This window comes from Felis catus, chromosome A3 (genome assembly GCF_018350175.1).
Source record: "Felis catus isolate Fca126 chromosome A3, F.catus_Fca126_mat1.0, whole genome shotgun sequence".
NCBI classification, from domain to species: domain Eukaryota; kingdom Metazoa; phylum Chordata; class Mammalia; order Carnivora; family Felidae; genus Felis; species Felis catus.
This window is the reverse complement of record NC_058370.1, coordinates 88,071,107-88,097,887: the sequence shown is the minus strand read 5'-3', so window position 1 is coordinate 88,097,887 and position 26,781 is coordinate 88,071,107. Positions and strand designations below refer to the sequence as shown.

The 26,781-nt window shown below is 47.3% G+C and overlaps 1 protein-coding gene across 24 annotated transcripts in view; it reads right to left on the bottom strand.

The window, feature by feature from the left end:
- Positions 1-26,781, bottom strand: part of DYSF (dysferlin) — a 226,014-nt gene that overhangs the window by 160,111 nt on the left and 39,122 nt on the right. For 14 of the 24 annotated variants that reach the window (XM_045054361.1, XM_003984110.6, XM_045054367.1 and 11 more), the window contains exons 4-7: positions 14,907-15,012; positions 3,724-3,838; positions 2,389-2,481; positions 1,817-2,028 (exon numbers count right to left, since the gene is read on the bottom strand). In XM_045054361.1, the coding sequence (XP_044910296.1) occupies positions 1,817-2,028; positions 2,389-2,481; positions 3,724-3,838; positions 14,907-15,012 (526 nt within the window). The remainder of the gene's footprint in view (positions 1-1,816; positions 2,029-2,388; positions 2,482-3,723; positions 3,839-14,906; positions 15,013-26,781) is intronic. The other 10 variants (XM_045054369.1, XM_045054372.1, XM_045054378.1 and 7 more) reach the window with 1 other exon arrangement.

Sequence of the window (26,781 nt, the reverse complement as noted above, 5' to 3'; positions counted from 1 at the left end):
CTCCCTCTCTCTCTCTCCCCCTCTGTCTCCTCTCTCACTCAAAATAAAGAAATAAACTTAAATAAATAAATAAATAAATAAATAAATAAATAAATAAATAAGAATTAGGAAGAGCATTATAAGAACAATCATATTTTCCTACCAAGGTCCCTTGTATCTATCAAATCCTATAGTTCCACACACGAGCTGCCAGGATGCCCCAGGGAACCTCCCAGGATTAAATTCCAGGGCTGGGCCAAGGACCCAGACCCCAGATCATTTCATGCCGCCATTGGCACAAGCCCTCCCGCAGACACCTCGACACCAGCACATCCGAGTGGTTTGAACATTCTTCACTGACAATTCCCTCAGAGGCCGAGCTTACATAGTGGAGTAACCCCACTGTATCCTTTATAGGATGCAATGCTTTCTCACGTTCTGAGAAATAAATTAAGAGTTTTCTCCACTGAACTTTGAGTAATATAAGGTTTCAGGAATATCTGCACTTCCACATTTAGGCAAGATATTTTAAAACATGAACTTTTAAAATATTAGAACAATTTTCAAGGAAAAATAAGATGTTTACTGGTTTTAAGTTTTAGGCAGCAGTTACTTATTGACAGATCAATCAATACTTTCTTTTTAAAAGCCATACTATAGGGGTGCCTGGGTGGGTTAGTCCATTAAGCGTCTGACTTCCGCTCAGATCACGATCTCAAGTTGGTGCGTTCGAGCCCCACATTGGGCTCTGTGTTGACAGCTTGGAGCCTGGAGCCTACTTCAGATTCTGTGTCTTCCTCTCTCTCTCTGCCCCTCCCCTGCTCACTCTCTCTCTCTCTCTCTCTCTCTCTCTCAAAAATAAATAAACATTTAAAAAAAGTTAAAAAGCCATACTATAGAAGAATATATTATTAATAACAGTGGGAACGTTATTTTTTTTCTCTTCATTTTCCTGTATTTTCTAAATTTTCTACAAAAAAAAAAACCATACATCAATTTTCTAAAAAGAAAAAAAAAGCAGTAGGTACATGTCTTGGGAATAATAATAATGTTAGAATTTTGTCTCTCAGGCATAGATAGTGGTTACAGCCAGGACTTTCACCTAAATTACCACGATTTAGAACTACTATATTATTAGAATTTGTTGCACTTAGTAAACAGCTAAGTTTCCTGTTTTTAATTTGAAAAGTAATTCTAAGACTTAGTTCAATGTCACTAAATGTCACTATATCAAAATGGAAACATTTGTAGAAAAGAAAAAGCATAAGCAAAGGACCAAAATTAAAATGCAAATAAAATGGGATGAACTTGGGGATTAAAATATGTCAAAGGATTAAAATATTAACAGTTTTACTGTGTGAAGAGCTTGAACAAATTCAGATTCCACATGACTTTTCTGAAGAATCCATGGCTCTAAGGAAGGGAATGGATCGAGAGAGAAAAGAAGAGAGCTAGACAGAGCTTCCTAGGTTTGGGGATCTTGTTAAAATGCAGATTCTGATTCAGCAGGGCTGGGGGGGGGGGGGGGTCTGCATTTCTAACCAGCTCCCAGGTGTTGCTCGTGCTGCTGGTCCAAGGACCATACCCTGAGTAGCAAAAGCTAGCTAGTTGGAAATCACAGAACAAATGTAAAGATGCGCTACATCTCTGCAGTGACACTCCTGCCTCATTTTTTTAAAGAGCAAAACCAGGGCTGTGTTCTGAAGCTCCAGCACATGAACTGCTCATTCAGTGTCTCTCAGGGGCCCGGGGAACCACAGACTCCCGCCTAGGAGAGCCCTTAGGACCCTGCCCAGCCTGGACAGAGGAGGCTGTGGTTGGACAGTCAGCCCATTACCTGGAAGTCCTGTGGTTTGTCTGACAGCAGCTTTCTGGATGTGGGAGCACTTCTCTTCCTTTTGATCCCGGGGTGGTAGGGGGGTGGATGGGAAGGTGGCTTCCTCGGGGTGGCGGGAGCCCCAGGGCCTGGGGCCCCACTCTGATCCACTAATGGCTCTGCCTCATCTCCTGTGAGCCCCTGGTCTTCAGTGTCCTCCTCTCCTCCTGTGTCTGGGAGGAGAGGGTGATAATAAGGGCTGGTCCCTCTGGCCCTGGGCTTGGGACGCCCCCTGGCCAATGGAGGAGCCAAAGGGCATGGGCGCTGAGACCCACCACCCACCTCCCCTCCCCATCAGTGAGCCAGGATGGATGAGGGAGAAAGAAGAGGAGCTTCCAATAGCTGAAACTTGAGGGCAGTCAGTCCAGTTAGTCAACAGGGAGGAAACAGAATGGCCCTAGCCCTCCCCGCCATGTCCTGCAGGATCAGCCCCTCTGGCCAGCTCGTCCCACTCTCCAGAGCTGACAGATGGCGGCAATGAGACAGTTATGGGTGGTAGGATCAGGATCAGGATAGCCTGGCCCGTGTCTCACCCGTGGGGGCCAGCCACTTCTTTCCAGAGTATCTTGTGTCCACGGTGCTGTCACTGAGCAGGGACCAAGTCTCAGCCCGGCTCTGTCCCCCACCTGGCACGCGGGCAGGGCACAGCCCCAGGAGGGGAGGAGGGAGCTGGGTGAGGGCAGCCAACCTAGGGCACCCCCATCCAAACCTGTTCTCCCTGCCTGCCTGAGCCTGGCACAATAGCTCAGAAACAGTTCCCATGCCTGTTGGGGACTGTCCCTTCTCACTACCTTCCAGGCAGGACTAGGAATATGTCACCTTTGGGAGTTTTCCCTGAGTGGCCCGAACCTAACTCTGTCAGATCCATCTCCAAGGCGGTCCCAGAACACTCGGGGCCCTTCACTCTCCCTACTCTCTGTGCCCCAGAGCACCCCTTCTTTCTGCCCACCGCCTCCCCTCCGTGGCAGCCTATGCCCCAATCCAGATTGACCTCCCTATCCCCAAGCTCCAACACTGTGGCTGGGCAGGACAGGCTAGGGCACACCCCCACCAGGCGCCGCTCAGGTTTTAATGTGGTGCCTCTCTCTAGCTCCCTGCACCATGAGAGAAATTGTAGGCTCTTTCCCATGACCATGTCCCCACCTGGAACTTCTGTGGAGCTTCCTGCACATTCAAGCAGGCTGGGCCACATGGAGGCCTTACCAGCCCCACACCGGCAAGCCAACCACCCTGGGCTGAATCCTCCCTTGACTGAGCCAGCAGAAGCAGGTGAAGAGAACTGAGGCAACCCTGCAACTTGTTAACTCAATCTGCTCATTTCGCAAGTGATAAACTGTAGGCCCAGAGAGGGAGACTGGCCAGCCCAACGTCACACAGCTACTTGGTGCCAAAGGCAAGAAAGGAACTCATGTACCCTGAATTTGGCCCAGGGCTCTTTCAAGGAAAACCCAGCTCTTTTGTCACATGCCATCACCAAAGGCCTATTAAGTGCCAGACCCAGGCAGCATTCACTGCTGGGGAGCGGGCGGGGCCTCTGGTATCATCTGGGACTGACCCCATTCTAGCACAGGCATGCCTTCTGAAGCCCCCACCCATCCGAGAGCTGAACAGTACAGAGCACCAGCCCAGACATGGCCCCTCCCCAAGAGGGCTCCCTCACGCTAATCCTAGTGGCACTTTTTCTGCACGGCGGAAGGCAGCTCTCAGGACTCCCCACCCACTGGTGTCTTCTCGCCTCTGGACTGGGCAGCCTCCAACCTGGGGAAGGCGGCAGAGGCTGCCTGAAGCCTCACTATGCCCCCCACCCCCAGGCTTAAGCACTGCTACTGGGCTTCTTCCCAGGGGCCCTGCCAGGGTGGGCTCCTCACCAGCCAGCATATCCAGGTCCGGCAGAGTTGGGGAGGGTTCCAGAGACGCAGACGGTGGGAACAGGGGCACAGCTCCAGGGAGTGGCGTGTAGGACACCTGCAAGACCAGCGAGGCCTGGAAGAGACGGGAGTGGAAGGGCAGCAGGTCAGTACATTGGCCTTCGACCACCACCTCCAGCATCCTTCCTATTCCTTTTACCCCTCCACCTAGGAAAAAGGCTCTAACAGGGGTCAGGTTTGCAGGAGGCTGTGGCAAAGCCTCCCCCAGGGGCCCATCAGCATGGTCAAGTGGTCAAAAGCACAGAATCTGGAATCAGGTCCTACCACTCAGAAGCTGTGCGGACTTGGTCAAGATCTGTAACCTCACCATGCCTCACCTTCCTCATCTGTAAAATGATAGTACTAACAGCAATAGTACCTTCCTCGTAGGGTCACGTGGGGATTAAGTTAGCCGATAAAGCACATCATAAGCTTCTATAAACGAATCCACAATTCAACCTCTCCTGCAGAATTTTTCTTTCTTTTTTCTTTTAATGTTTATGTTTTTATTTTGAGAGAGAAAGAGAGGCCGTGTGCACGCAAGCAGGGAGGGGCCGAGAGAGAGGGAGAGAGAGAATCCCAAGCAGGCTATGGGTTGTCAGCACAGAGCCCGAAGCAGGGCTCAATCCCATGAACTGTGAAATCATGACCTGAGCTGAAATCAAAAGTCAGACGCTTAATGCACTGAGCCACCCAGGCGCCCCTCCTGCAGGATTTTTCATCTCTCAGCCTAGGGCTATCTTCAGGAAAAAGCCTCCTTGGCCACTCTGCTTAGCTGAGCCTCCCCCGCCCCCACTGTTTCTCCACAGGCAGCTCAGGCAGCAGCTAACTCTAGAGGGTCTTGGGGTGCTGCTCACCTTTCTGAGCCCTCTTTCCTCCCAGGTGCACCCCTGTCCCCCACCTCAACCCCAGCTATTCCAGCTCTGACCAGCCAAGAGGAGAGGGACTACTCACCATACTCTCATGGACCAGGAAAGCCTGCCCTGTTTTTCACCCCATGGAACAACTCCCCAAGACCTCACACTATTCAAACAGCCCCAGAACCTGAAAAAAGGTACAGCCTCAATAGACTCTCCAGCCTTACAGCTCCTAGACCAGTGGGGGCCTGGCCCAGCCTTCCCTGGTACCATAGGTTCAGCAAGCCTCCTGGGGCAGTCTTTTTATTGATCAAAATAATAAATGCTCTATTTAAGAAAGTTTAGGGAATACAAAAGCCTTAAAGAAAAAAAAAATAATGCAAGGGAAAACAAATTGCCGTTAAGTCCACCTTTATTCACATTTTGATACAATTCTCTTCCATCTTTTTAAACAAATAGTGTATAGCCCTGCTGTATATAAAAATGCTTTGGGAAAAAAAATGCTTTGGGGATGCCTGGGTGGATCAGTTGGTTAAGTGTCCAACTCTTTTTTTCAGCTTTTGATTTCAGCTCAGGCTATGATCCCAGCGTCATGGGATCGAGCCCTGAGTCGGGATGCTGAACGTGGAGCCTGCTTAAGATTCTTTCTCTCTCTCTCTCTCTCTCTCTCTCTTTCTCTCTCTCTCTCTCTCTCTCTCTCTGCCTCTGCCCCTCTCCCCTGTTTGCTCTCTCTCTCTGTCTCTAAGATAAAAAAAAAAATTAGGGGATCCTGGGTGGCTCAGTCGGTTGAGCGTCCGACTTCAGTTCAGGTCATGATCCCGAGGTTTGTGGGTTCGGGCCCCATGTTAGGCTCTGTGCTGACAGCTCAGAGCCTGGAGCCTACTTCAGATTCTGTGTCTCCTTTTCTCTCTGCCCTCCCCACTCGTATTCTGTCTGTGTCTGTGTCTCTCAAAAATAAATAAACATTAAAAAAATTTAATAAAAAAATTTAAACGCTTTTCTTTTATTATGCTAGACAGTAAGCATTTCCCAGGTTTTGACAAACCCTTTTTTTTTTTTTAACGTTTATTTATTTTTGAGACAGAGAGAGACAGAGCATGAACGGGGGAGGGTCAGAGAGAGGGAGACACAGAATCTGAAACAGGCTCCAGGCTCTGAGCTGTCAGCACAGAGCCCGACGCGGGGCTCGAACTCACGGACCGTGATATCATGACCTGAGCCGAAGTCGGCCGCTTAACCGACTGAGCCACCCAGGCGCCCCAAACCCTTTTTTTTTTAATGTTTATTTTTGAGAGAGAGGGAGAGACAAAGCGTGAGCAGGAAAGGGACAGAGAGAGAGGGAGACATAGAATTCAAAGCAGGCTCCAGGCTCTGAGATGTCAGCACAGAGCCTGATGTGGGGCTTGAACTCATAAACCGTGAGATCGTGACCTGAGCCGAAGTCAGACGCTTAACCAACTGAGCCACCCAGGCGCCCCTTGACAAATCCGTTATAAACATAATTGTTAATAATGCATCATATCCTCTGAACAGCTCAGCATAATTCACTAGACATCTTTACTGATTCCAGAAACTCCTGGCGAGAGAATCCTGGTCCTGAGACAGAAAGGGCTGAAGGTCCTTCATTTCTCTAGGTCTGGGGCTTGAATCTCCCAGACTGGGGCCTTGGCAGGGGCAGCCAGGCTGAGGGAGGGCAGGCCCAGTGGAAGGGTGGGGCTCTGAACATCAAGGAAGGAAGCCAGTGTAGCCCAGCATCCCCAGAGACCCAGGGCAAGGCCAGGGAAGGCAATGAGACCCTTCATGTGCTGAAACCAAGGGACTGCCCTCACGGCGGTCCAAGCTTGTGAAACACCACCAGGTGTCGCCACTTGAGCAGGCAGCGAGCCGTGTGCCCTAAGCTCCGGCAACCCAGAGGAAAGAAGAGCTTCTGGAGCCCCACCTCGGTGCCCAGACCCGCTCACAGTCACCCCAGAACTCTTGGAGATTTCAGTCAGCATCTCAGGGGTGGACCTGGGCATCTGTATTTTTAACAACCTGGGGCTTTCCCCCACTTCATCAAAAGGCAAGTTGGGCTTTTTGGAAAAGTAATTCCAGTAGTAGGCCAGGGAAAGTAGATGACCCTGGAAACTTTTTGTGCCAGAAAACAAGGAAATACTCAAAGAATGATAGAAACATGTCAAAAGGACACAGAACTCTAGTTTCATGGACTCCCACTGGCCAAATCTGGGACAATTTAAATATGAAAATAAATATAGTAGCAGATGAAACCATTGAATAAAATAGGAATAGGTTAATCTACACAGAAATAGAAGAAAGCTTTTCCTTACAGCGAAATACAAACTGATGTATGCAGACAAAAATAATTGATTTAGAATATCACCATTTGGCAACCATCCAAGCAATAATTAATCCAACCAAGGAAATAACAATGGATGTGAAAACTGCCGGGTAAAAATCGGATAAGGATCAGAGTATTTAGAGTCACAAGGTACCCATTCCCCCCCCCCGCCCCCCACAATTCCTACCTATGAGAAAAGGAAATGGATTGGTGATTAATGGAGAAAGCCAGTAAATGTGATGTTAATCAAATGATCAAAGTTAAAAGCTCAGTAATGGGGATACAACGAGGGCAGCAGAGCATCATAATATTCTCTTCCTGCCAAAGATGCTCAACCTAAATCTAATCACGAGAAAACATCAGACAGACCCACACTGGGAGACGTACAGGATAACCGACCTGTATTCCTAAAAGCATCAAGGTCACAGGTTGCAGAGGTCGAAGAAAGACTGAAGAATTCTCCCAAATGGAAGAAGAATAAAGACAAAACAACTAACACAACATACAATCCTTAAGTGGATCTCTTCGTTACAAAGCACTGTTGAAAACACATGAACTCGAATGGGGGTCTGTGGCAGTGCTGTTATCAACATTAATTTCTTCAGTTTCTTCAGGCTGTGGGTTCTGTAGGAAAAGTCCTTAATCAGAGAAAATACACACTAAATTCAGGGTGACAGGCCAGGAGGTTGGAGACTTAGTCTCAAAGGTTTAGAATAATATACTCTGTATTATTCTTGCAACCTTTCTCTAAAACTTAAATTATTTTAAAATAAAAGGTTAGGGGTGCCTGGCCCCTCGTGCGCTCTCTCTGTCTCTCAAAATAAAAAATAAGAACTTTTTTAAAAAATAGTAAACTAAAACAAAAGGTTAAAAACCTGAGAAATGTGCTTCTGCTATAACCATAGGAATCTCATTCAGAGAGACAAATAAGCCCCCTACCCATTCATGCTGAATCCCACTTTAGGACCAGCCACAGGCCAAGTGCAAAATGAAAATATGGTCCCTTGTTTTTTGTTTTTTATTGTATTTATTTATTTTTTGAGAGAGAGAGAGAGAGAGCAGGGGAGGGGCAGAGAGAAAGGGAGAGCATCTCAAGCAGGCTCAACACCATCAGCATAGAGCCCGACACAGGGCTCAAACTTACAGACCGTAAGATCATGACCCAAGTCGAAATCAAGAGTCGGATGCTTAACCGATTGAGCCACCCAGGCACCCCAAGTATGGTCCCTTGTTAAAAATTTATTAGGAATTTCAAGATGGCAACAGCAGAGAATTAAAGCAAGTGCAGGGCCTAACTGCTCATGAGGCTGGCCCGGTGTGGGGTAATGGCTTGGCTCAGCCTGTGTTGGGCACTTTTCTGAAAGGTGGAGGGCGCCCTACCTGACGTATCTGGCCTGACCCATTCATTCATTACTCTGCTTAATCATCCCCTGCATAAATATATAGGGAGCACCCGCTAAGGGCCAAACACGTCAAGATACTAGACTACTTCCACGAACAAAGCAAAGGCTCTTGCCTCCATGGATGGAGCTGACATCTTGGCAGAGGAGACAGACATTACACAGTCAGTGAAATAGATGAGTAAATTATAAAGTATGTTGGAAAGAAAAGGAAACCAAAGCGAGCAGGATCGGGGGAGCAGGAGGAGCTGCAGGTCGCAGTATTAAATCTACCCCGCTGTGGTGAAGAGAGAGGAGCAAAACCTTGGAAGGGGCACAGCTTGGCTGCCTTTCAGCCCCAGCTCTACTAATACTTGGTGACTCGGGTCCCCCGGCCCTAGGAGCAGATCCCCTTGGAGAACACCCCTTCTTACGTCTCAGACCCTGCCCCCCTTGGAGAACACCCCTTCTTACGTCTCAGACCCTGCCCCCCTTGGAGAATACCCCTTCTTACGTCTCAAACTCTGCCCCCCTTACCAGGCCCTCCCTGCACCCTTGGAGACTTTGCACACCATCTCTGGGTCAGAGAGGAGGTGGACCCGCAGGAGCATAGCTGCTGCTCTCCATGACCTGGGTGCCAACACCTTAGCAAGGGGGCAGCCCTGCAGGAGAAGCAGGAAGGAGCAGCAGCCCCGAAATTTGAAGACCATCCAGGCAGCATCAGGCACCTCCACACTGAGAGCCCCACACCAACCTCCGGAAGAAGTGGCAACATCCTGGTGGATGAATGAGACTCCAGTCACTCATTCAGGCACTTGAATGAGACTTCCAGCACAGAACCAGCTCCATCTTTTATTTACCCATCAAGGAACTACAGGGGCATCCCTGGCAGCTTCAGATGACCTGGAGCCCAGGACCTAGAACAGACTCTGGGGAACCACAGCTGCAGGTGATTAATACTGGAGGCCTTTAGCTCTACTGGGGATCCACAGGGGCATGTCTATGGATTCCACCCATGGTCAGGACCTCCCACCTTCACCATGATGTCATACCTCACTGCCTGTCCCCTTCTGCAGACGTAACCAGAGCTGAGATTTTCCTCCTGTAGGATGTATGTGAGCTCTGCACTCTCACAAACCAAATGACCTTGGCCTAGAGTCCTTCCGGGGCTGTCCACATCAAGGTACCCCACCTGATAGCCCTGTTCAAGTCTCCGGCCCTGGACCGTCACAAGACCGTCATCCCGTCACAAGACCATTATCAGCCAGTCATGTGTCCACCAGAACACGCTGCCCTGGAGGAGCAGGTAACCTCAGTCACCCATGTCTGCCATCTTGGGGTCCACGGTCAATAATATCGCAGAACTCTAGAGGGTCCTGTCTGGTCACCAGGCTAGGAGGGCCTAGGAAACCAAAGACAAAGGCAGAGGACAACCTCATCGGATCCTCCTCCAGGTTATGCGGCCCAGCTCTGGGGTCCTTCGCCCACCCCACCAAGCTCAGTCCATTGCTTACTGCCTGCTTCCTAAGCCCCGGCTCTCTTCACACTGATTAGCGCGACCAAACCCTAGACCAGCCCACTCCCACCTGCCCCGACACACACTGCATGAGTGGATAGGAAATCCCCATATGTGTCACGGTCTTATTTATTACCTTTCCCTGAGAAAACACCTAAGAAGCTGGGGGGGGGGGGGGGGGGGGGGTGGTGGGTAAGATGTGGCCGTGACTGAGGCAGGAATGGTTGGCAGCATCTTCAAACTGCTTAAAAGAAACTCAGGGACCCACCAGAGCTGTGCATCCACTCGCCACCAGTTCCTGCTCCCAACACACACAGTGCCCTCCTGGCTCCCAACCCACCACACCACTGAGGTTCATGTTTCCTTGTCACCCAGCAGGTTTCATTTTCGGATCTGCCTCTGGTTGTGAAGACTGAAGCCTGGAAGGTTCAGTCGGTTAAGCATCAGACTCTTGGTTTCGCTCAGGTCATGATCTCGTGGTTCGTGAGTTCAAGCCCCACATCAGGCTCTGTGCTGATGGTGTGGAGCCTGCTTGGGATTCCGTCTCTCTCCCTCTCTCTGCCCCTCGTTCTCTCTCTCTCTCAAAATAAATACATAAACTTAAAAAAAAAAAAAAAGACTGAGGTAATACCAACAGTTTCCATGCTGTGTCCACACGCTCATTAGCAAGCTGCTCTCAAAGGAAATTTGTGAGTATGTTGCTTCTTTCCTCCATGTGTGTCCAGAACCACCATAGGCCTGGAGGCTCCCCCAGGACAGGGATAGTGTTTTCCCCTTCAGTCTAGAACCTGTCTGAGGACAGATGTGGTATCTTCTCATGGCACACAGTGCAGTGTGCCACATCTGAAGGGATTTGGGTAAATGTAGTCTATAGGCCAGCCTGCAGCAGGATTTCACAACCTGTCCCAGCCTTCCTCCTCCTCTCAGTCTTTCCAAGGTTTTCCAAGGATCCTGCACCCTGTCTTCACTCCTATCACTCGCTCAGCAGGTTGCTTTGACAACCTGAGCTAAACTCAATTGGGTATGCCTGACATGCTCTGCCCACTAGGCCCAGCCCAGAAATCTGCCTCAGTAAATAGCTAGTAGAATCCTGAGCTTCTGACAGGGCTCCCTGTCCCTTCTGAGTACAACCTCAGTTCTCTGTGCCTCCCGCTCCATTTGCAACCATCCCCAGGTCCCAAAGTGGGAAGCCCCAGCTCAGATGGTCTTGGGGCCTGGGGCCCCTGCCTGGGCTGCTCTGTGACTTAGCACTATCACAGGCACTAGAAAATGGACTAGGATAGTCTCCACTGGCCAGAGCTGCCTCCTGGCCCCACCTCCCCTAGCCTGTGCTCAAGTGGGGGCTAAACCATGCAGGGCTTAGACCTCCTCTCCCATCCATCACCTTCTGGCTTTCACACCCCGCTTTTGAAGACATGATCTATGAAGAATTGGCAATCTCTGCAGTCAGACAGGAGTCCCAACCCAGAAAGGAGAAGGCAGCAGGTTCCCAGCTGGTGAGCATGAAGCACAAATAGAATGCAGAAACCAAGAACCAGAGGAGAAGAGGTGAGACATCCAGGGATGGTCACCAACCTGGCTCAGCCCCATGGACAGGGTCCAGGCATGAAAAGCTGTGTCTCAGCGGCTGGATGGGCCTCTGAGCCTGGAGAGGCACAAGTGCAGGAGAACTTTCAGGAAACACCAGTCATGGATGCACAGAGAGCAAGAGTGGAGAGGTGTTTTAGCAGCACATCCAGGAAGCTAAAAACCCTGGTTGGACGTACCAGGGGCTGTGATTTAATGATTTAAAAGAAATACATATTTGGTCATTCAGGTGACCAAAATATACTTCTCAGATATATTTGGTCTTCATCCACAGTTCCTGAAAACACTTCAGAGCCATAAAGATAAAATGGGTGTCTTATTATTAATGAAGGTGACTTTTGGACCCCACTCATGGGTGGGAGCTGGTTGCCAGGAGGACCAACCATGTGATTAGAGAGTTGGAACTTTCAGTCCCATCCCTCCCAACCTCTGGGAAGGGAAGAGGAGTTGGCAGTTGACTCAGTCAATGGCCAATGACTTAGTCAATCATGATAACAATGAAGCCTCCATTAAAGACTCAAGTTTTTTGGTCTCTTTTTTCAGAGAGATCCTATGTTTAGGGAACCAGAATGCTTCCATATGCCACTGAACAGGGCCCCATGCTCCACAAGGACAGAAAGTTCCTTTGTTCAGGACCTCGCCCTATGTATCTCTTTATCCAGCTATTGATTCATATCCTTTATCAAATCTTTTAATAAACTCGTAAATGTTAGTAAGTGTTTTTCTGAGTTCTGTAAGCTGCTCTAGCAAATTAATCAAACCTAAGGAGAAGGTCACTGGAACTTCCAATCTGTAGCTTGTTGGTCAGAAGCACAGGAGACAGCCTGGGGCTTGTGACTGGCATCTAAAGTAGAAGGTGGAGGCACACTTGTAGGACTGAATCCTTAATTTGTGGAATCTGATACTGTCTCTGGGTAGATAGTATCAGAATTGAGTTGATGTTGGGGGGGGCAACCCCTGTTGATATTGGGTCTAAAAGAACTTTTAGAGGAACTCTAAAAAAGGGGCTCAATACACAACAAAGTGCAGCCCAGCTGAGGTTTGTTGGAGAAGCTCCAAGCAGATCCTTGACTCAAAGTATCTCCTTCACCAGCTATGTACAGTTCATCCATTAGTGCTCTACACCTGTAGAGAAAGCCGTGATCCTCTTCAGAATCCAGAAGTGCTTGGAGTCCTTCTTGTCTATGTGGATGTGATACTGTGATTTCTAATTACAAATATATGTGTGTATATATGTAGATTTGGTCATTGTCCCTGATTCTGGCACAGAGGTCCTTTGGGGAACTCCTGGGCATTTCCTAAGTGATAAGAACCATAAATGTGTCTTTTGTTGTGCTAATGGAAATCACCTAAGGATTGGATCTGGTCGCTATTGGAGCCAACCTTGCAATTAGAAGGTTGTAGAACTTTCAGCCCCACCACCTCCACGGCTGGTGAATGAGTTCAGTTGCCAATGAAGTCTCCATAAAAACCCAAAGGACAGGGATTGGAGAGCTTCCAGGTTGGATAATAACCAGTAATCTAGTAAATAAAATATTTCTCTGAGTTCTGTAAGCCACTCTACCAAATTAATCAAACCCAAGGAGGGGGTCATAAGAACATTCCGCCTAGAGACTGGACTTGAGATTGGCATCGGAAGGGGAAGGGAAGGTCTTGCAGGACTAAGCCCTTAACCCAGTGCTGTCTCTGGATAGACAGTGTCAGAACTGAGTTGAATTGTAGGACACCCAGCTGGTGTCAGAGAATTGCTTGGTGGTGTGGGGGGAAAACCCACATACACACATTGGAAATTGGTGCTAGAACCCTTAGATTGCACGACTAGACTGGAGAATTCAGATGGATGACAAGGGGGGATCAAGAGGTGATGGAGACAGGCTCAGTGATACTGAAGGAGATTACCAGAGGACACGCCCACCAGTTGACCCATGAGCTAAACCTAGACAATTAGAGGCTCCTCACCCCCTCTACCATCCTTGGAATGTAAGTTCTACTTGCCGTCCTTGCTCCCAAAGACTGCTCCGGGCATCGTCTTGAGCTAGTGACATGGCATTGAGACTATCTGGATGGTATCCATCTGAACCCAGTTAAGATCTCTATACAAACTTTTGAGATTTGGTGGATGGGTGCAGATATCTACTTATCTTGCTGTTGCCCCAGACAAGCCTCATAGGTAAGTTCCCTGCTTACTAAACCGGCTGCCTACCAGTCTGGAGTGCCCTGCCTCTTTCTTTGCTCTCTCCCTGCCTTCCTTGAAAGGGAGCTGGTTTCAGATTTCACCTGGAAAGCTCTTAAAGAGGTTACAAACCTACGAGTGATCACTGCACTAAACCCAAACGTTCTGCCCATAAGCACTATCTGAGAAAGGGATGGATTCTCCTGGGAAGTAACATCTCTCATCAGGGAAGCATCCAGCCAACATTGGCCTAAGTAAGATGCCTTGGGAAGAAATTCCAGCATCAGAAGCACAGTGGACCAGGAATCCATTCAAGTCTCTTCTACTCCTGAGAGTTTAAAATATGTGCCACCCTGTAATTTGTCCCTATTTGGACATGGATTCACTATGTGACTTCAGTCAGTCACTCCCTTTCCCCAGCTCTCAGTACCCAGTAGTAGTTCCAATCAGAGTTCTGCCCAGATTGGCCACTTCCTGACTCACCAAGCCAGCCAAGAGCCTCCCCCCTTCACACACACACACAAGGTAGCCCCACTGTGTCTAAGAGAACTCAGCCCAGAATCCCCAGGGCCTCACTGGGAGGAAGTATTTCCAAACGGATAGTCCCCCAGTGCATCCTGGGAGGTGGAGCTGACCCAGAGGGAAGGTCAGGAATTCTACTGACCAGGAAGAAAGAACCCTGCAGCATATATTTAGCTCCCTAAAAATAACGGGAAGCCAGAGATGAGAGCTGGAAATTGTCTGCTAGGACTGGGAAAGCACTGGAAAGGCTGGGGGAGGGGCAGGAAGGACAATGGAGGAAAGGAAGAGGGTCTGACAGGTCCCGGTGGGCAGGGGAGGGAAATGTCTGTCCCCCTTCCCTTGTGATCTGTGACCCAGATGACTCAGATATTCCAGATCCAGAGATGGGGGCTGGGTGGTGAGGGAGGGCTGCCAAGGAGATTGGGGGAGCCATAACCAAGGCTGCCCAGGAAGCTTGGGGAGACATCAGGTTTCTAGTGGAAAACCAGTCCCAGGAGGTGACTGTGCCTCCCTCCAGAGCAGGAGGGGACCCAGGGGACAGGCAAAGCTGGTGTGAAACAAGGCTGACTTGAGCCCAGCAGGTGGGGCCAGGATTCCCTCCCGTCCCCTTCCCACCTCTTCCATGCCAGTTCCTTTCCCCAGCACCCTAAGCTCTAGCCAGGGAGGGCCTGGCCTGGTTGCTGGTAGCTGGACTATGAAACACCACTTGGGTCAGAAAGGCAAGTCCTCAGACCAGACACTAGCCTGATGCAAAGACCCAGTGCGCACTTACCCCTGTGGGCTGCTTCTTGGTGTCCAGCAGGGGAGCATTGAAGCTCGCAGACAGACTGGGGGTGGCAAGGACCTCCCGGAGTGGGATGTTGGCTTCCCCCAAGAACCTAAATGGAGAGAAAAGTAGAATGTAAAGAATTAGCCTAATGTGCCTGACTCTTCTCCCAACAGACCACCCCCACCCCCACCCCCACCCCTGACCCTACCACCTTACCCCACAAACAAACACCCTGCAGGCAAAGCTGATCTGCCTAGAACACCACAGTCCCTTAGGACCCCTTAATGCTCCCTAGCACCCTGCCCCCAGCCACCCCATGTACCATCCGAGGAGGGCCAGGCCCCTCTCCCTGCACACAGATGAGAGACACCTTCCCCCAAGGTCAACTTTGACCCCTTTCTGCCTCTCCCCAGAGGCCTCGCCCCATCACCCCTGTCTGCCTGGACACTCCCATATAAGGGCTGTCTTGCCCATCACACCTCAACAATCCACCAGACCCGTGTCTCCTGAAAGCCATCACACCTGCGTTGCTCTGAAGGTGCAGTAGCCCCTCTAACCTCCATCTACACTGGCCATCTATATCACTTTCCCAGGCCTCAGCCAGCAATGATCATAAATGAAAAACAGTCTTTCCTGTCTTCAGAGACAGGGAGAAAAGCAAATTGTGCCAGGGTGGACATGTCCCACTCCCAAGAGAGGCCCAGGACTGTCACACCACATACACCTAAGGCAGCACCTCTGACTGAGGGGTGGGAGTCCCATAAATGTATGGGCTCTTGGAAAGAGTAGATGATTGAGTGACAATCAGTTAAGGGATCCTTCAAAGAGTGCCAAGGAAAATGTGTGTGTTCCCTAAGCTAAGAAATGGGCAAACTGCATTCTGCATCTCTGTAGCGGTGGCCGGAAATCAGGAACAGCAAGTGGCCCGTGTCTATCAGAACTGTCGCCTGATGTCGCATCAGACTTCTGTGTGCTTCCTGCATATTGCTGTCAGGGTGTGAACAACGAAAAGCCACAGGAGTGCTCTCATCATTTGCTTCTTAATTTTTTTTTCCCTGGTGAATAAACAGCACACCTATTATTTGGGGCCTTCCTTCTTTTCTAGTGTCTGTAACAACTGATTAGAATATAGGTTTTTATGAATACAGGTTTTATGAAGGTTTATTGAGATAAAATTTCTATCTTGACCTAAATAGCTGATTTTTAAAACTGGTTGCTCACACAAGAAGCCATCAAAATCCTAAAGGAGAACACAGGCAGCAACCTCTTTGACTTTGGCCACAGCAAGTTCTTACTAGACACGTCTCCAAAGGCAAGGGAAACGAGCAAAAATGAACTATTGGGACCTCAAGATAAAATGCTTCTGCACAGCAAGGGAAATAATCAACAAAACTAAAAGGCAGCCTATGGAATGAGAGAAGATATTTGCAAACAACATATCTGATAAAGGGTTAGTATCCAAAATCTATAAAGAACTTACCAAACTCAACACCCAAAATACAAATAACCCAGTTAGGAAATGGGCAGAAGATATGAATAAACATTTTCCCAAAGAAGACATCCAGATGGCTAACAGACACATGAAAAGATGCTCAGCATCACTCAGCATCAGGGAAACACAAATCAAAACCACGATGAGATGCCACCTCACACCTGTCAGAATGGCTAAAATTAACAACACAAGAAACATCAAATGTTGGCAAAGACGCAGAGAAAGGGGAACCCTCTTGCACTGCTGGTGGGAATGCAAAGCGGTGCAGCCACTCTAGAGAACAGTATGGAGGCTCCTATGATCCAGTAGAACTACCCTATGATCCAGTAATTGCACTATTAGGTATCTACCCATAATACAGATTTACCCAAAAATACAGATTCAAAGAGGTACCTACACCCCAACATTTATAGCAGCATTATCAACAATAGCCAAACTATGGAGAGAGCCCAAATGTCCATCCACTGTTGAATGGATAAAGAAGATGTGATATATATATTACATAATATATATTATATACATCACATACATATACTATATATAATACATTATATATATACACACACATATATATATATACATATATATAATGGAATATTACTCAGCCATCAAAAATCATGAAATTTTGCCATTTGCAATGACAAAAGGAGCTAGAATGTGTTATGCTAAGCAAAATAAAGTCCATCAGAGAAAACAAATACCATATGATTTCACTCATATGTGGAATTTAAGAAACAAAGCAGATGCACATATGGGAAAGGGGGCTATGGGAAAGAAAAGAGAGGGAAACAAACCACTAGAGACTCTTAACGATAGAGAACAAATTGACGGGTGATGGAGGGACGTGGGTGAGAGATGGGCTAGATGGGTGATGGGTACTAAGAAGGGCACTTGTGATGAGCACTGGGTGTTGTATGTAAGTGACGAATCGCTGAATTCTACTGCTGAAACCAATATTCCACTGTATATTAATTAAAATTTAAATTTACAAAATAAAATAAAATATTCATAAAAAGACAAAAAACTGCTCACAATGAGATACTACCTCACATTCATTAGGATGGCCACTGTCGAAAAAAAAGAAGCAAACAACAAAGGTAGGTGAGGATGCGGGGAAACTGGAATCCTTGTGTCTTGTTGGTGGGAATGAAAAAAAGGGAAAGGAAAAATGGATCAAACCACAGAATCCAGCAAGTCCATTTCTGGGTTATCTATTCAAAGAATTGAAATCAGGAAGTCAAAGAGATATTTGTATACCCATGTTCATAACAGCATTATTCACAATTGCCAAAAAATGAAAGCAACCCAAGTATCTATCAACAGATGAATAAACAGATGAATGAATAAATAAAATGCAATAAAAATTAAAATAAAATTAATTAATTAAAAGCATGCATACAATTAAATATTATTAAGCCTTAAAAAAGGAAAGGAATTCTGGGGGCGCCTGGGTGGCTCAGTCGGTTAAGTGTCCAACTTCGGCTCAGGTCTGATCTCACCATTCGTGAATTCGAGCCCCACATCGGGCTCTCAGCTCAGAGCCTGGAGCCTGCTTCGGATTCTGTGTCTTCCTCTCTCTCTGACCCTCCCCCACTCCCACTCTGTGTCTGTCTCTCTCAAAAATACATAAACATTAAAAAAATTACAAACAAAAAAGGAAAGAAATTCTGGCACCTGCGACAACATGGATGAACCTTGGAGACATTATACTAAGTGAAATAAGCCAGATACAAAAAGATATATACGGTATGATTCCATTTACATGCAGTTCCTAGAATAAGCAAGTTTTTGAAGAAAGAAAATAAAATAGAGGTTACCAGGAGGGTAGAGGGAATGGGGAGTTATTATTTAGTGGGTACAGCTTCAGTTTGGGGTGATGAAAAAGTTCTGGACACAGATGGTGGTGATGGTCGCACAACAGTGTGAATGTGCTTAATGCCACTGAGCTGTGCACTTAAAATAGTTAAAATGGTAAGTTTTGTTATGTATATTTTACCACGATAAAAGTAATTAATTACTAATTAATTAACTGCCACTTACATAAGTGACTAGACAATAAAATCACTTGAGCTCCATTATTCTTGGGACCAGTGGACTGTCGGTCACCTTACAGGTTCCTTCGCCAGCAAGGCAACAGCCTGATTTGTGCGGAATTTTGTAATATTTTTCTGACATTTCTTTAAAGAAAGGGCTAAAGAGAGAGACGTTCACTACTATTCATTCCTCGTGATGCCAGGAGTCACATTTTCTAGAATTTGGACTGGTGTGTGTTATATTCTTTTGCAGCATGGAGCAGGCTTGTACCACAGCGTAAGTAGGGGCTCCAGGAGTGTCTCCATCCTATAGGGCCAGCATGGGGAAGGCACTTGTCACCAGTGTGTTGACTGAAGTGTCCTCAGTGTCACCAGGTAGAACCCAAGACCTGCTCTTTACTGCTCGCCTGCTTGTACCCTATGACCTTTGTCCCACATTTTTCTATAAGCTCTTCTTTCCAGCTTGTCTCTTAACTCAGGAAAAAGACCCCACTGGCATAGCATCCCATGATGGAAACCAAAACTACCCCTCAAACAATAATGACCGCCCTGATGAAGAGTTCCAGTAGCCCAGACTACCCAGACCAGGTCGAGTTTAACTCTCCACTTACACTGCGCGGATGAACCATGGAGTGAGCCATGGAGTGACTAACAGTTACCTTTACCTCATTATTATACTAAAATCTCTGCCTGAGGAGGAGCACAAACCTCATTTACATAACATACAATGTAAGTACAGGCATATTTCCTTAAGGTGCATGACTGTCCTCATGCCCTGTCTAAAGATTTTAAATAGAAGGAACCCATTCACCCCTTGCTAGGGAAGTCGTGGCTTTGGAAGTTACTCCCCGTGATCTTTATTTGCTGCAAAGAAAGTTTCCTTTGTGCAACAACTCTACCAGCTGCAATTTCTATATGTGACTCACTGAGGAGCAAACCCATGTTAGTTAGTCGGGTTACATCTGGACCCAGGCAATGTCAAAAAAGACAAGACAGTCGGTGTAAAAGACCTGTGAATCCATGGCATCAGAGTCACACTTCCCTCCAGGCAGCAGAGCAGACAGACTGGCTTCAGCAGGTGGATGGCAGAGCCTGCCCTAGAACTCAGGTCCCCACATGCCTGAGGGGTCACCTGGGGAAGGGAAAGGCAGAGCGGACAGTGGGAGCGGAGGGGATGGCAGGCTTGGTGGTGCAGACATGCTGCTGGAAGGGAGCCTTGGAGCCTGCTGCAAGGGCAAGGCCTGGCCTCCAAGGCCTCCCTTTCTGGCACCAGGCCAGCCAACCCTCCGCCCCACGGAGAATTCCCGGAAGTGGGGCAGGAACAATGGGAGGAAATGCAGAGGGAAGTGCCGGCCCCACCCCTGCCAGCCCAGGCACCTCCGGAGGCAGGGAGACCTGGGCCAGGAGGGACTGCTTGTTATTTCCTCCCTTAATATCTTTCTGGACCTTGAAATGCCCCCACCTCCCACCCCCGTCTTGGAACCCCTGTCTAGGCCTTGGAACCAGTCCTTTGGAGGAGCTGGGTGGCTTCACAAGCCCCCACTCCTCTAGGAGGAGAGGCTGGAGGCAGCACAGCCTGCTGCCTGTCCCCACCCCTAAGGAGCAGGCTGCCCCAGAGTGGGCAGCACAGAACTGCTCTGGGAGGCCAGCCTGGGGAGGTCGGACTTCCTGGGGAGGTAGGCTGGGTCTCAGGCTTGATCATAGGAAACCCTTATGGCCACTCTTCATTCATTCTTCCATAGAGTTGGAGGAGAGGTGGCTTTATTCAGGAGGCCTAGGGGAAGAGGGCCCAGACCCTCAGGGAGACCCACCACATCCAGAGGTCAAGACTGAGGCACAGACTCTAGGGCCCAGAGGCCTACACGAAACCAGCGATGCCAGGTGCTCAGGAGCACTGGCACTGATACCAACCAGTGGCCACTTGTGGCAGACAGGATTCAGGAAGGGTCATATGAGGCAAGGAGGGGTCTGGGGGTCCTGCACCAGCGGCCTGAGAGCCAGCTCTGAGTGTGTGCAGAAACTGGCAGATGGGAAGGAATACCCCCCCCCACGTCCCCATCTCCCCCCGCCCCCCGCCCCCTGCAGCCTACTAATAGAAACAGGCCTCTGTTTTCCTCCCCAGACCTGGCCATCCCTCTTGGCAGTGCTATGTTCTGGAGCCATTGGAATGTAGGGGCAGGAGAAATGCGAGGGCTGAAATCACTGCTGCCATCCCACAGACTGAAAAAGAAGTCAGGAATTGGCACGGGGGAGGAGGGAGAGGTCCAGGCAGTTTACACATTGACAGGGCACACATTTTTCCTCCAAGGAAAAGGAAATAGTTCCCAGACTCATCACCCAGTGAGGCTACTATCCTATCAGAGATGGGAGAAGAACTACAGGGTAATGGCCTCCAAATCTGAGCCCTAAGTGGGAGGCTATAAATTAAAGTGGCCAAGTGAGTTTATTTTAATGAAACACAGAGACATCTAAATAATTTCATTTAAAAACCTCAGGCCTTTTTCTGTGGATGCTAAATTTAGGGGCACATTTTGATGAGGCACAGGATATTTGCAGGGTCTTAACGTGTCTCTTAGAAGACTTCAGGAGGAGGGTGGCACCTGGGTGGATTAGTCAGTTGAATATCTGACTCTTTGAGACAGGGTTGTGGGATCAAGATCCACATTGGGCTCCATGCTAAGCGTGGACCTGCTTGAGATTCTCTCTCTCTCCTTCTGCCCCTCTCCCCTGCTCACTTGCTCACTCTCTCTAAAATAAAATAAAGAGGGGTGCCTGGGTGGCTCAGTTGGTTGGGTGGCCGACTTCGGCTGGGGTCATGATTTCGCGGTCTGTGGGTTCGAGCCCTGTATCGGGCTCTGTGCTGACAGCTCGGAGCCTAGAGCCTGTTTCGGATTCTGTGTCTCCCTCTCTCTGACCCTCCCCTGTTCATGCTCTGTCTCTCTCTGTCTCAAAAATAAATAAACGTTAAAAAAAATTAAAATAAAATAAAGAAGAAAATATATTTTTAAAAAATGAGACTTCAAAGGGGGGAAAAGAGCAGTAAATATGCAACGGAAAAATCAGACACCACCTTGACAAGTGATCAAAATGAACATCTCCAATGAGGGACATTTTGTGCTTCCAGAACCTGAGACAGATCAACACACCCGCAAAGTACTCTGGCCAGAAATTAGTAACAAATCTAATCATGAGAAAAACATGAGACAAACTTCAAATGAAGAACATTCAATTAACAAAAAACTGGTGTATTATATTATTCAAAAATGTAAGTTGTTGTAAAAGACGAAGGCTGTGGGAAATGTTCCAGATTAAAGAAGGCTGGTGACCCTAGAGGAGAAAGCAGGAAAAGACCTCTCTGACCTCAGCCATAGTAATTTCTTACTTGACACATCCCCAAAGGCAAGGGAATTAAAAGCAAAAATGAACTATTGGGACCTCATGAAGCTAAAAAGCTTCTGCACTACAAAGGAAACAATCAACAAAACTAAAAGGCAACTGACGGAATGGGAAAAGATATTTGCAAATGACATATCGGACAAAGGGCTAGTATCCAAAATCTATAAAGAGCTCACCAAACTCCACACACAAAAAACAAATAATCCAGTGAAGAAATGGGCAGAAAACATGAATAGACACTTCTCTAAAGAAGACATCCGGATGGCCAACAGGCACATGAAAAGATGCTCAACGTCGCCCCTCATCAGGGAAATACAAATCAAAACCACACTCAGATATCACCTCACGCCAGTCAGAGTGGCCAAAATGAACAAATCAGGAGACTATAGATGCTGGAGAGGATGTGGAGAAACAGGAACCCTCTTGCACTGTTGGTGGGAATGCAAACTGGTGCAGCCATTCTGGAAAACAGTGTGGAGGTTCCTCAAAAAATTAAAAATAGACCTACCCTATGACCCAGCAATAGCACTGCTAGGAATTTACCCAAGGGATACAGGAGTACCGATGCATAGGGGCACTTGTACCCCAATGTTTATAGCAGCACTCTCAACAATAGCCAAATTATGGAAAGAACCTAAATGTCCATCAACTGATGAATGGATAAAGAAATTGTCTTTTATATACACAATGGAGTACTACGTGGCAATGAGAAAGAATGAAATATGGCCCTTTGTAGCAACATGGATGGAACTGGAGAGTGTGATGCTAAGTGAAATAAGCCATACAGAGAAAGACAGATACCATATGGTTTCACTCTTATGTGGATCCTGAGAAACTTAACAGAAACCCATGGGGGAGGGGAAGAAAAAAAAAAAAGAGGTTAGAGTGGGAGAGAGCCAAAGCATAAGAGACTCTTAAAAACTGAGAACAAACTGAGGGTTGATGGGGGGTGGGAGGGAGGCGAGGGTGGGTGATGGGTATTGAGGAGGGCACCTTTTGGGATGAGCACTGGGTGTTGTATGGAAACCAATTTGACAATAAACTTCATATATTGAAAAATAAATAAGTAAAATAAAATAAATATAATATAATAAAATAAAATCTTTAAAAAAAATAAATAAAAATAAATAAATAAAATAAATAAAATACATTTTTAAAAAAAAGAAGCTGGTGAAATACAACAACTAAATTCAATATGAGAGTCTAGACTGGATCCCATACTGAGAAAGAGGGGGAGGGGGACTTGCTATAAAAGGCATTATTCGGTCAATTGATAGGACAGAAGATGAACGGTGAATTAGATGAAGTATGGCAGCCGTGTTAAGTTTACTAAAGTTGGTAACTACAGTGTGATTATGTAAAAGAATATCCCTATTCTTAATCCCTATTTTTAAATTCTTAAAAATATATTTTACACATTTCTTAGAAAATATACCCTGAAGTATTTAGGGATAGAGAACCATGATGAATGTAACTTACCCTCAAATGAGAGACAGAGAAAAAGGAAGGAAGAAAACGAGGAGGAGGGAGAGGAGAGAGAATATTATAAAGCAAATGGAGTAGAATGTTAATCAGTGATATTGATATTTTTTTAAGTTTATTTATTTTGAGAGAGAGTGTGTGTGCACAAGCAGGGGAGGGGCAGAGAGAGAGAGGGAGAGAGAGAATCCAAAGCAGGCTCCTCGATGTCAGCCCAGAGCTTGATACGGGGTTCAATCCCATGAATGGTGAGATCATGACCTAAACCGAAATTAAGAGTGGGACATTTAACTGAGCCACCCAGGCCCCCTTCTTTGTTCTATTTTTGCAACTTTTTTGTAAGTTCAAAACTGTTTCTTAAAAAAAACTCCAGAAGTGCTTCCATGTGTCAGTTTCTCGTTTTTTATCTTTTAAACTAAGAAAAGGACATGTCAACTAAAAATACATACATGACAACTCAAATCCGCTCATCACTGACTCAGCTGCACCTTCCTCTCACCAGATTCAATGAATCAGGCGTGACAGGAAAGTCAGACTCCCTGTTCTGGCAGGATGCACACAAACACGCACACACGAACACACTCCAGGGAGATTTAAGATCCCTGTGAGGAGACAGCTGTGATCTGTGCCCCCTCCAGCCCTCAGCCATTCGTGCCTGGCAGTGAGGAGCAGGAAATGAGGGACAGCCGGACATTCCCACCCCTGGCCTCTGGCAGCCTTCCCACCGGTATCTGATTCCCCAGGGACTGCCCAAAGGTGACTAAATAGTTTTCCACTTCAATCCAGAAAAAAAAAAAAAAAAAAAAAAAAAAAAACTATTCTGAAACTCAGGGATGTCCTGGAGTCTATAGTTATAAAAATCCTTGGAATATAAGGGAACGGTCAACACTTCCGAGTATGCTGAAAACAATGAGGTGGTGAACTGTAAATATTCCTGCCTCCCAAATAAATATTCCAGAAAGGGGGAGGCCTGCAAACCAGCCTGCTGAAACCCAGAGGCTTACTTTCCCCAACTTCTAGCAACAGCAAACCGCCACTCTGCCTCTTTAAATGTCTTAGTGCACACGCACACATCTGGGTGAGTGTCTATCCCTAGGTGGGAATGACATTTGTCAGTAGGGAGAAAATACCCTCCACACATAACACAGATGGAGAGTTAATATTCCCGATAGGACCCCAAACACACAAACTGCTATGAATTAGTAAGAAAAAAGCAAGCAATTCAAAATATAACGATAGGAAATTGACAGAAGAAGAAGTACAAATGGACAATAAAATACATGAAAAGATGCCCAACTTCACAAGTAGTCAAGAAAATAGTTTAGGGGCACCTGGCTGGTTCAGTCAATAGAAAGCATGTGACTCTTGATCTTGATACAGGGCTTGTGAGTTCGACTCCCCCAATGGGTATAGAGATTATTTTAAAATAAAATCTTAAACACACACACACACACACACACACACACACACACACACACACAGTTTATAAGATACTTTTCTCCCCCTACCATGGCACTAAGCAAAAATAAAAATTGACAGGCACCTTTTTTTACACTGTTGGTAGACATAATTAGAACACTTTTTTGAAAAGTAATTTGGCAGAATTTATGAAAATGTTATATGTTCATATCCTTTGATCCAGTAATCCCACTTTTAAGGATCTATTTTACAGAAAAAAATAATCTAAGGACATAAAGCAATTTGGATAAAGATATCCACTGAAGGGGCAGGAAAGAAATGAGAAAGAAACCGAATCCCAGCCAGTAAGGATACGGTGGGATAAATTATGGGGTGCCCACCCTGTGAAATACCACACAACCATTTAAAATGGGGCTGGTCGGGGCGCCTGGGTGGCGCAGTCGGTTAAGTGTCCGACTTCAGCCAGGTCATGATCTCGCGGTCCGTGAGTTCGAGCCCCGCGTCAGGCTCTGGGCTGATGGCTCAGAGCCTGGAGCCTGTTTCCGATTCTGTGTCTCCCTCTCTCTCTGACCTTCCCCCATTCATGCTCTGTCTCTCTCTGTCCCAAAAATAAATAAACGTTGAAAAAAAAAATTTTTAAGTGGGGCTGGTCAATACATACTGACCTGGGAAAGGGTCCATGATGAATTGACAAAAAGCAGGGTGTAGACCAGTATGTATGGCATGATTTCATTTTTGTTTAAGAACATGCATACACATGTATGTAAACTGATGTTTGCACAGGCTTAGGAAAAGCGGAGGAAGACATGCGCCAAATTGTCAACAACAGACACACTGGAGGGAAGGGAAGCAGCAGATGGGGGGAAGGCTGGGAAAACTTGCAACCCTTCCTTTATAGCTTTTTAAGAATGGAGGTTACTTTTGCTTATAAAAAAAACACTTGAAATTTTTATATTCTTGTGAGTTTTCATAAATCAAGGAATGTGTGTGCACATATGTGTGAGGCATGTTGGTGCACACTCTGTGTCCACGAGGAGCGTGTGGGTGGTACGTTCAGTCGGTGTGGTCTGTGTACGTGTGTTTGTACGGACCCAACAGTCCCCTCACGCTACACACCTTCCAATGTGCCAAGCACGCAGTAGGGCATCTGACACCCACACACTATCTCATTCAAGCTTCGCGACAACCACGCAGTGTAGGTACTGTTGTGGCCATTATCCTGATGAGGAAGCAGGTTCAGAGAAATCCAGGTCGCAGACAGTGTCAGGATGAGGCTCACTACTGACAGGGGGTCCCTGAGAGAAGGCTTTGAGCCTCATTGTCATGCCACCACCCCTCCCCTGCTCGGCTCTGTGGACACAGCTGGGGACCCGAGACCCCCTGCTCCCTCAGGGAAGAAATCCCTCCACCGCATCAACGCACTCCCTGTAGGGGCCACAGGCACCATCCGGCCAGACCCCCTCCCCCAGCAGCCACGGCCGTCCCCTGTGCATTCTTGTGCTGAGCTCCTCTTGTTAAGGACTGAGACTTCTGTTCAGCTCCTTCCCGGAAATGCCCACATTCCCCAATACTTAGCCCATTGTCCCAGGAGGCCCAGGACACCCCCCCACACACACACAAACCCTGAGGGCACCAAGGCCTACTCTGGGCTCAGAGGCTGCCCTGAAAGCGATAGTCACAGAGGTCAGGTAGACCACTATTCCCAAAATATCGCCTCAAAGCCTATAGTGGCGCCTGCTGCTCACCATTAACATTCTTTTGCTGGTCTACACAGAGTCCGGCAGGGGTGCCTGGGTGGCTCAGGCAGTTAAGCCTGCGACTTCAGCTCAGGGTGTGATCTCTCAGTTCACGAGTTCAAGCCCACGTCGGGCTCTGTGCTGAGAGCTCAGAGCCTGGAGCCTGCTTCAGATTCTGTGTCGCCCTCTCTCTCTGCCCCTCTCCTGCTTGGGCTCGGTCTCTCTTTCTCTCTCAAAAATAAATAAACATTAAAAAAAAAATTTTATTTTTTTTTATTTTGTATTTTAAAAAAAATTTTTTTTCAACTTTTATTTATTTTTGG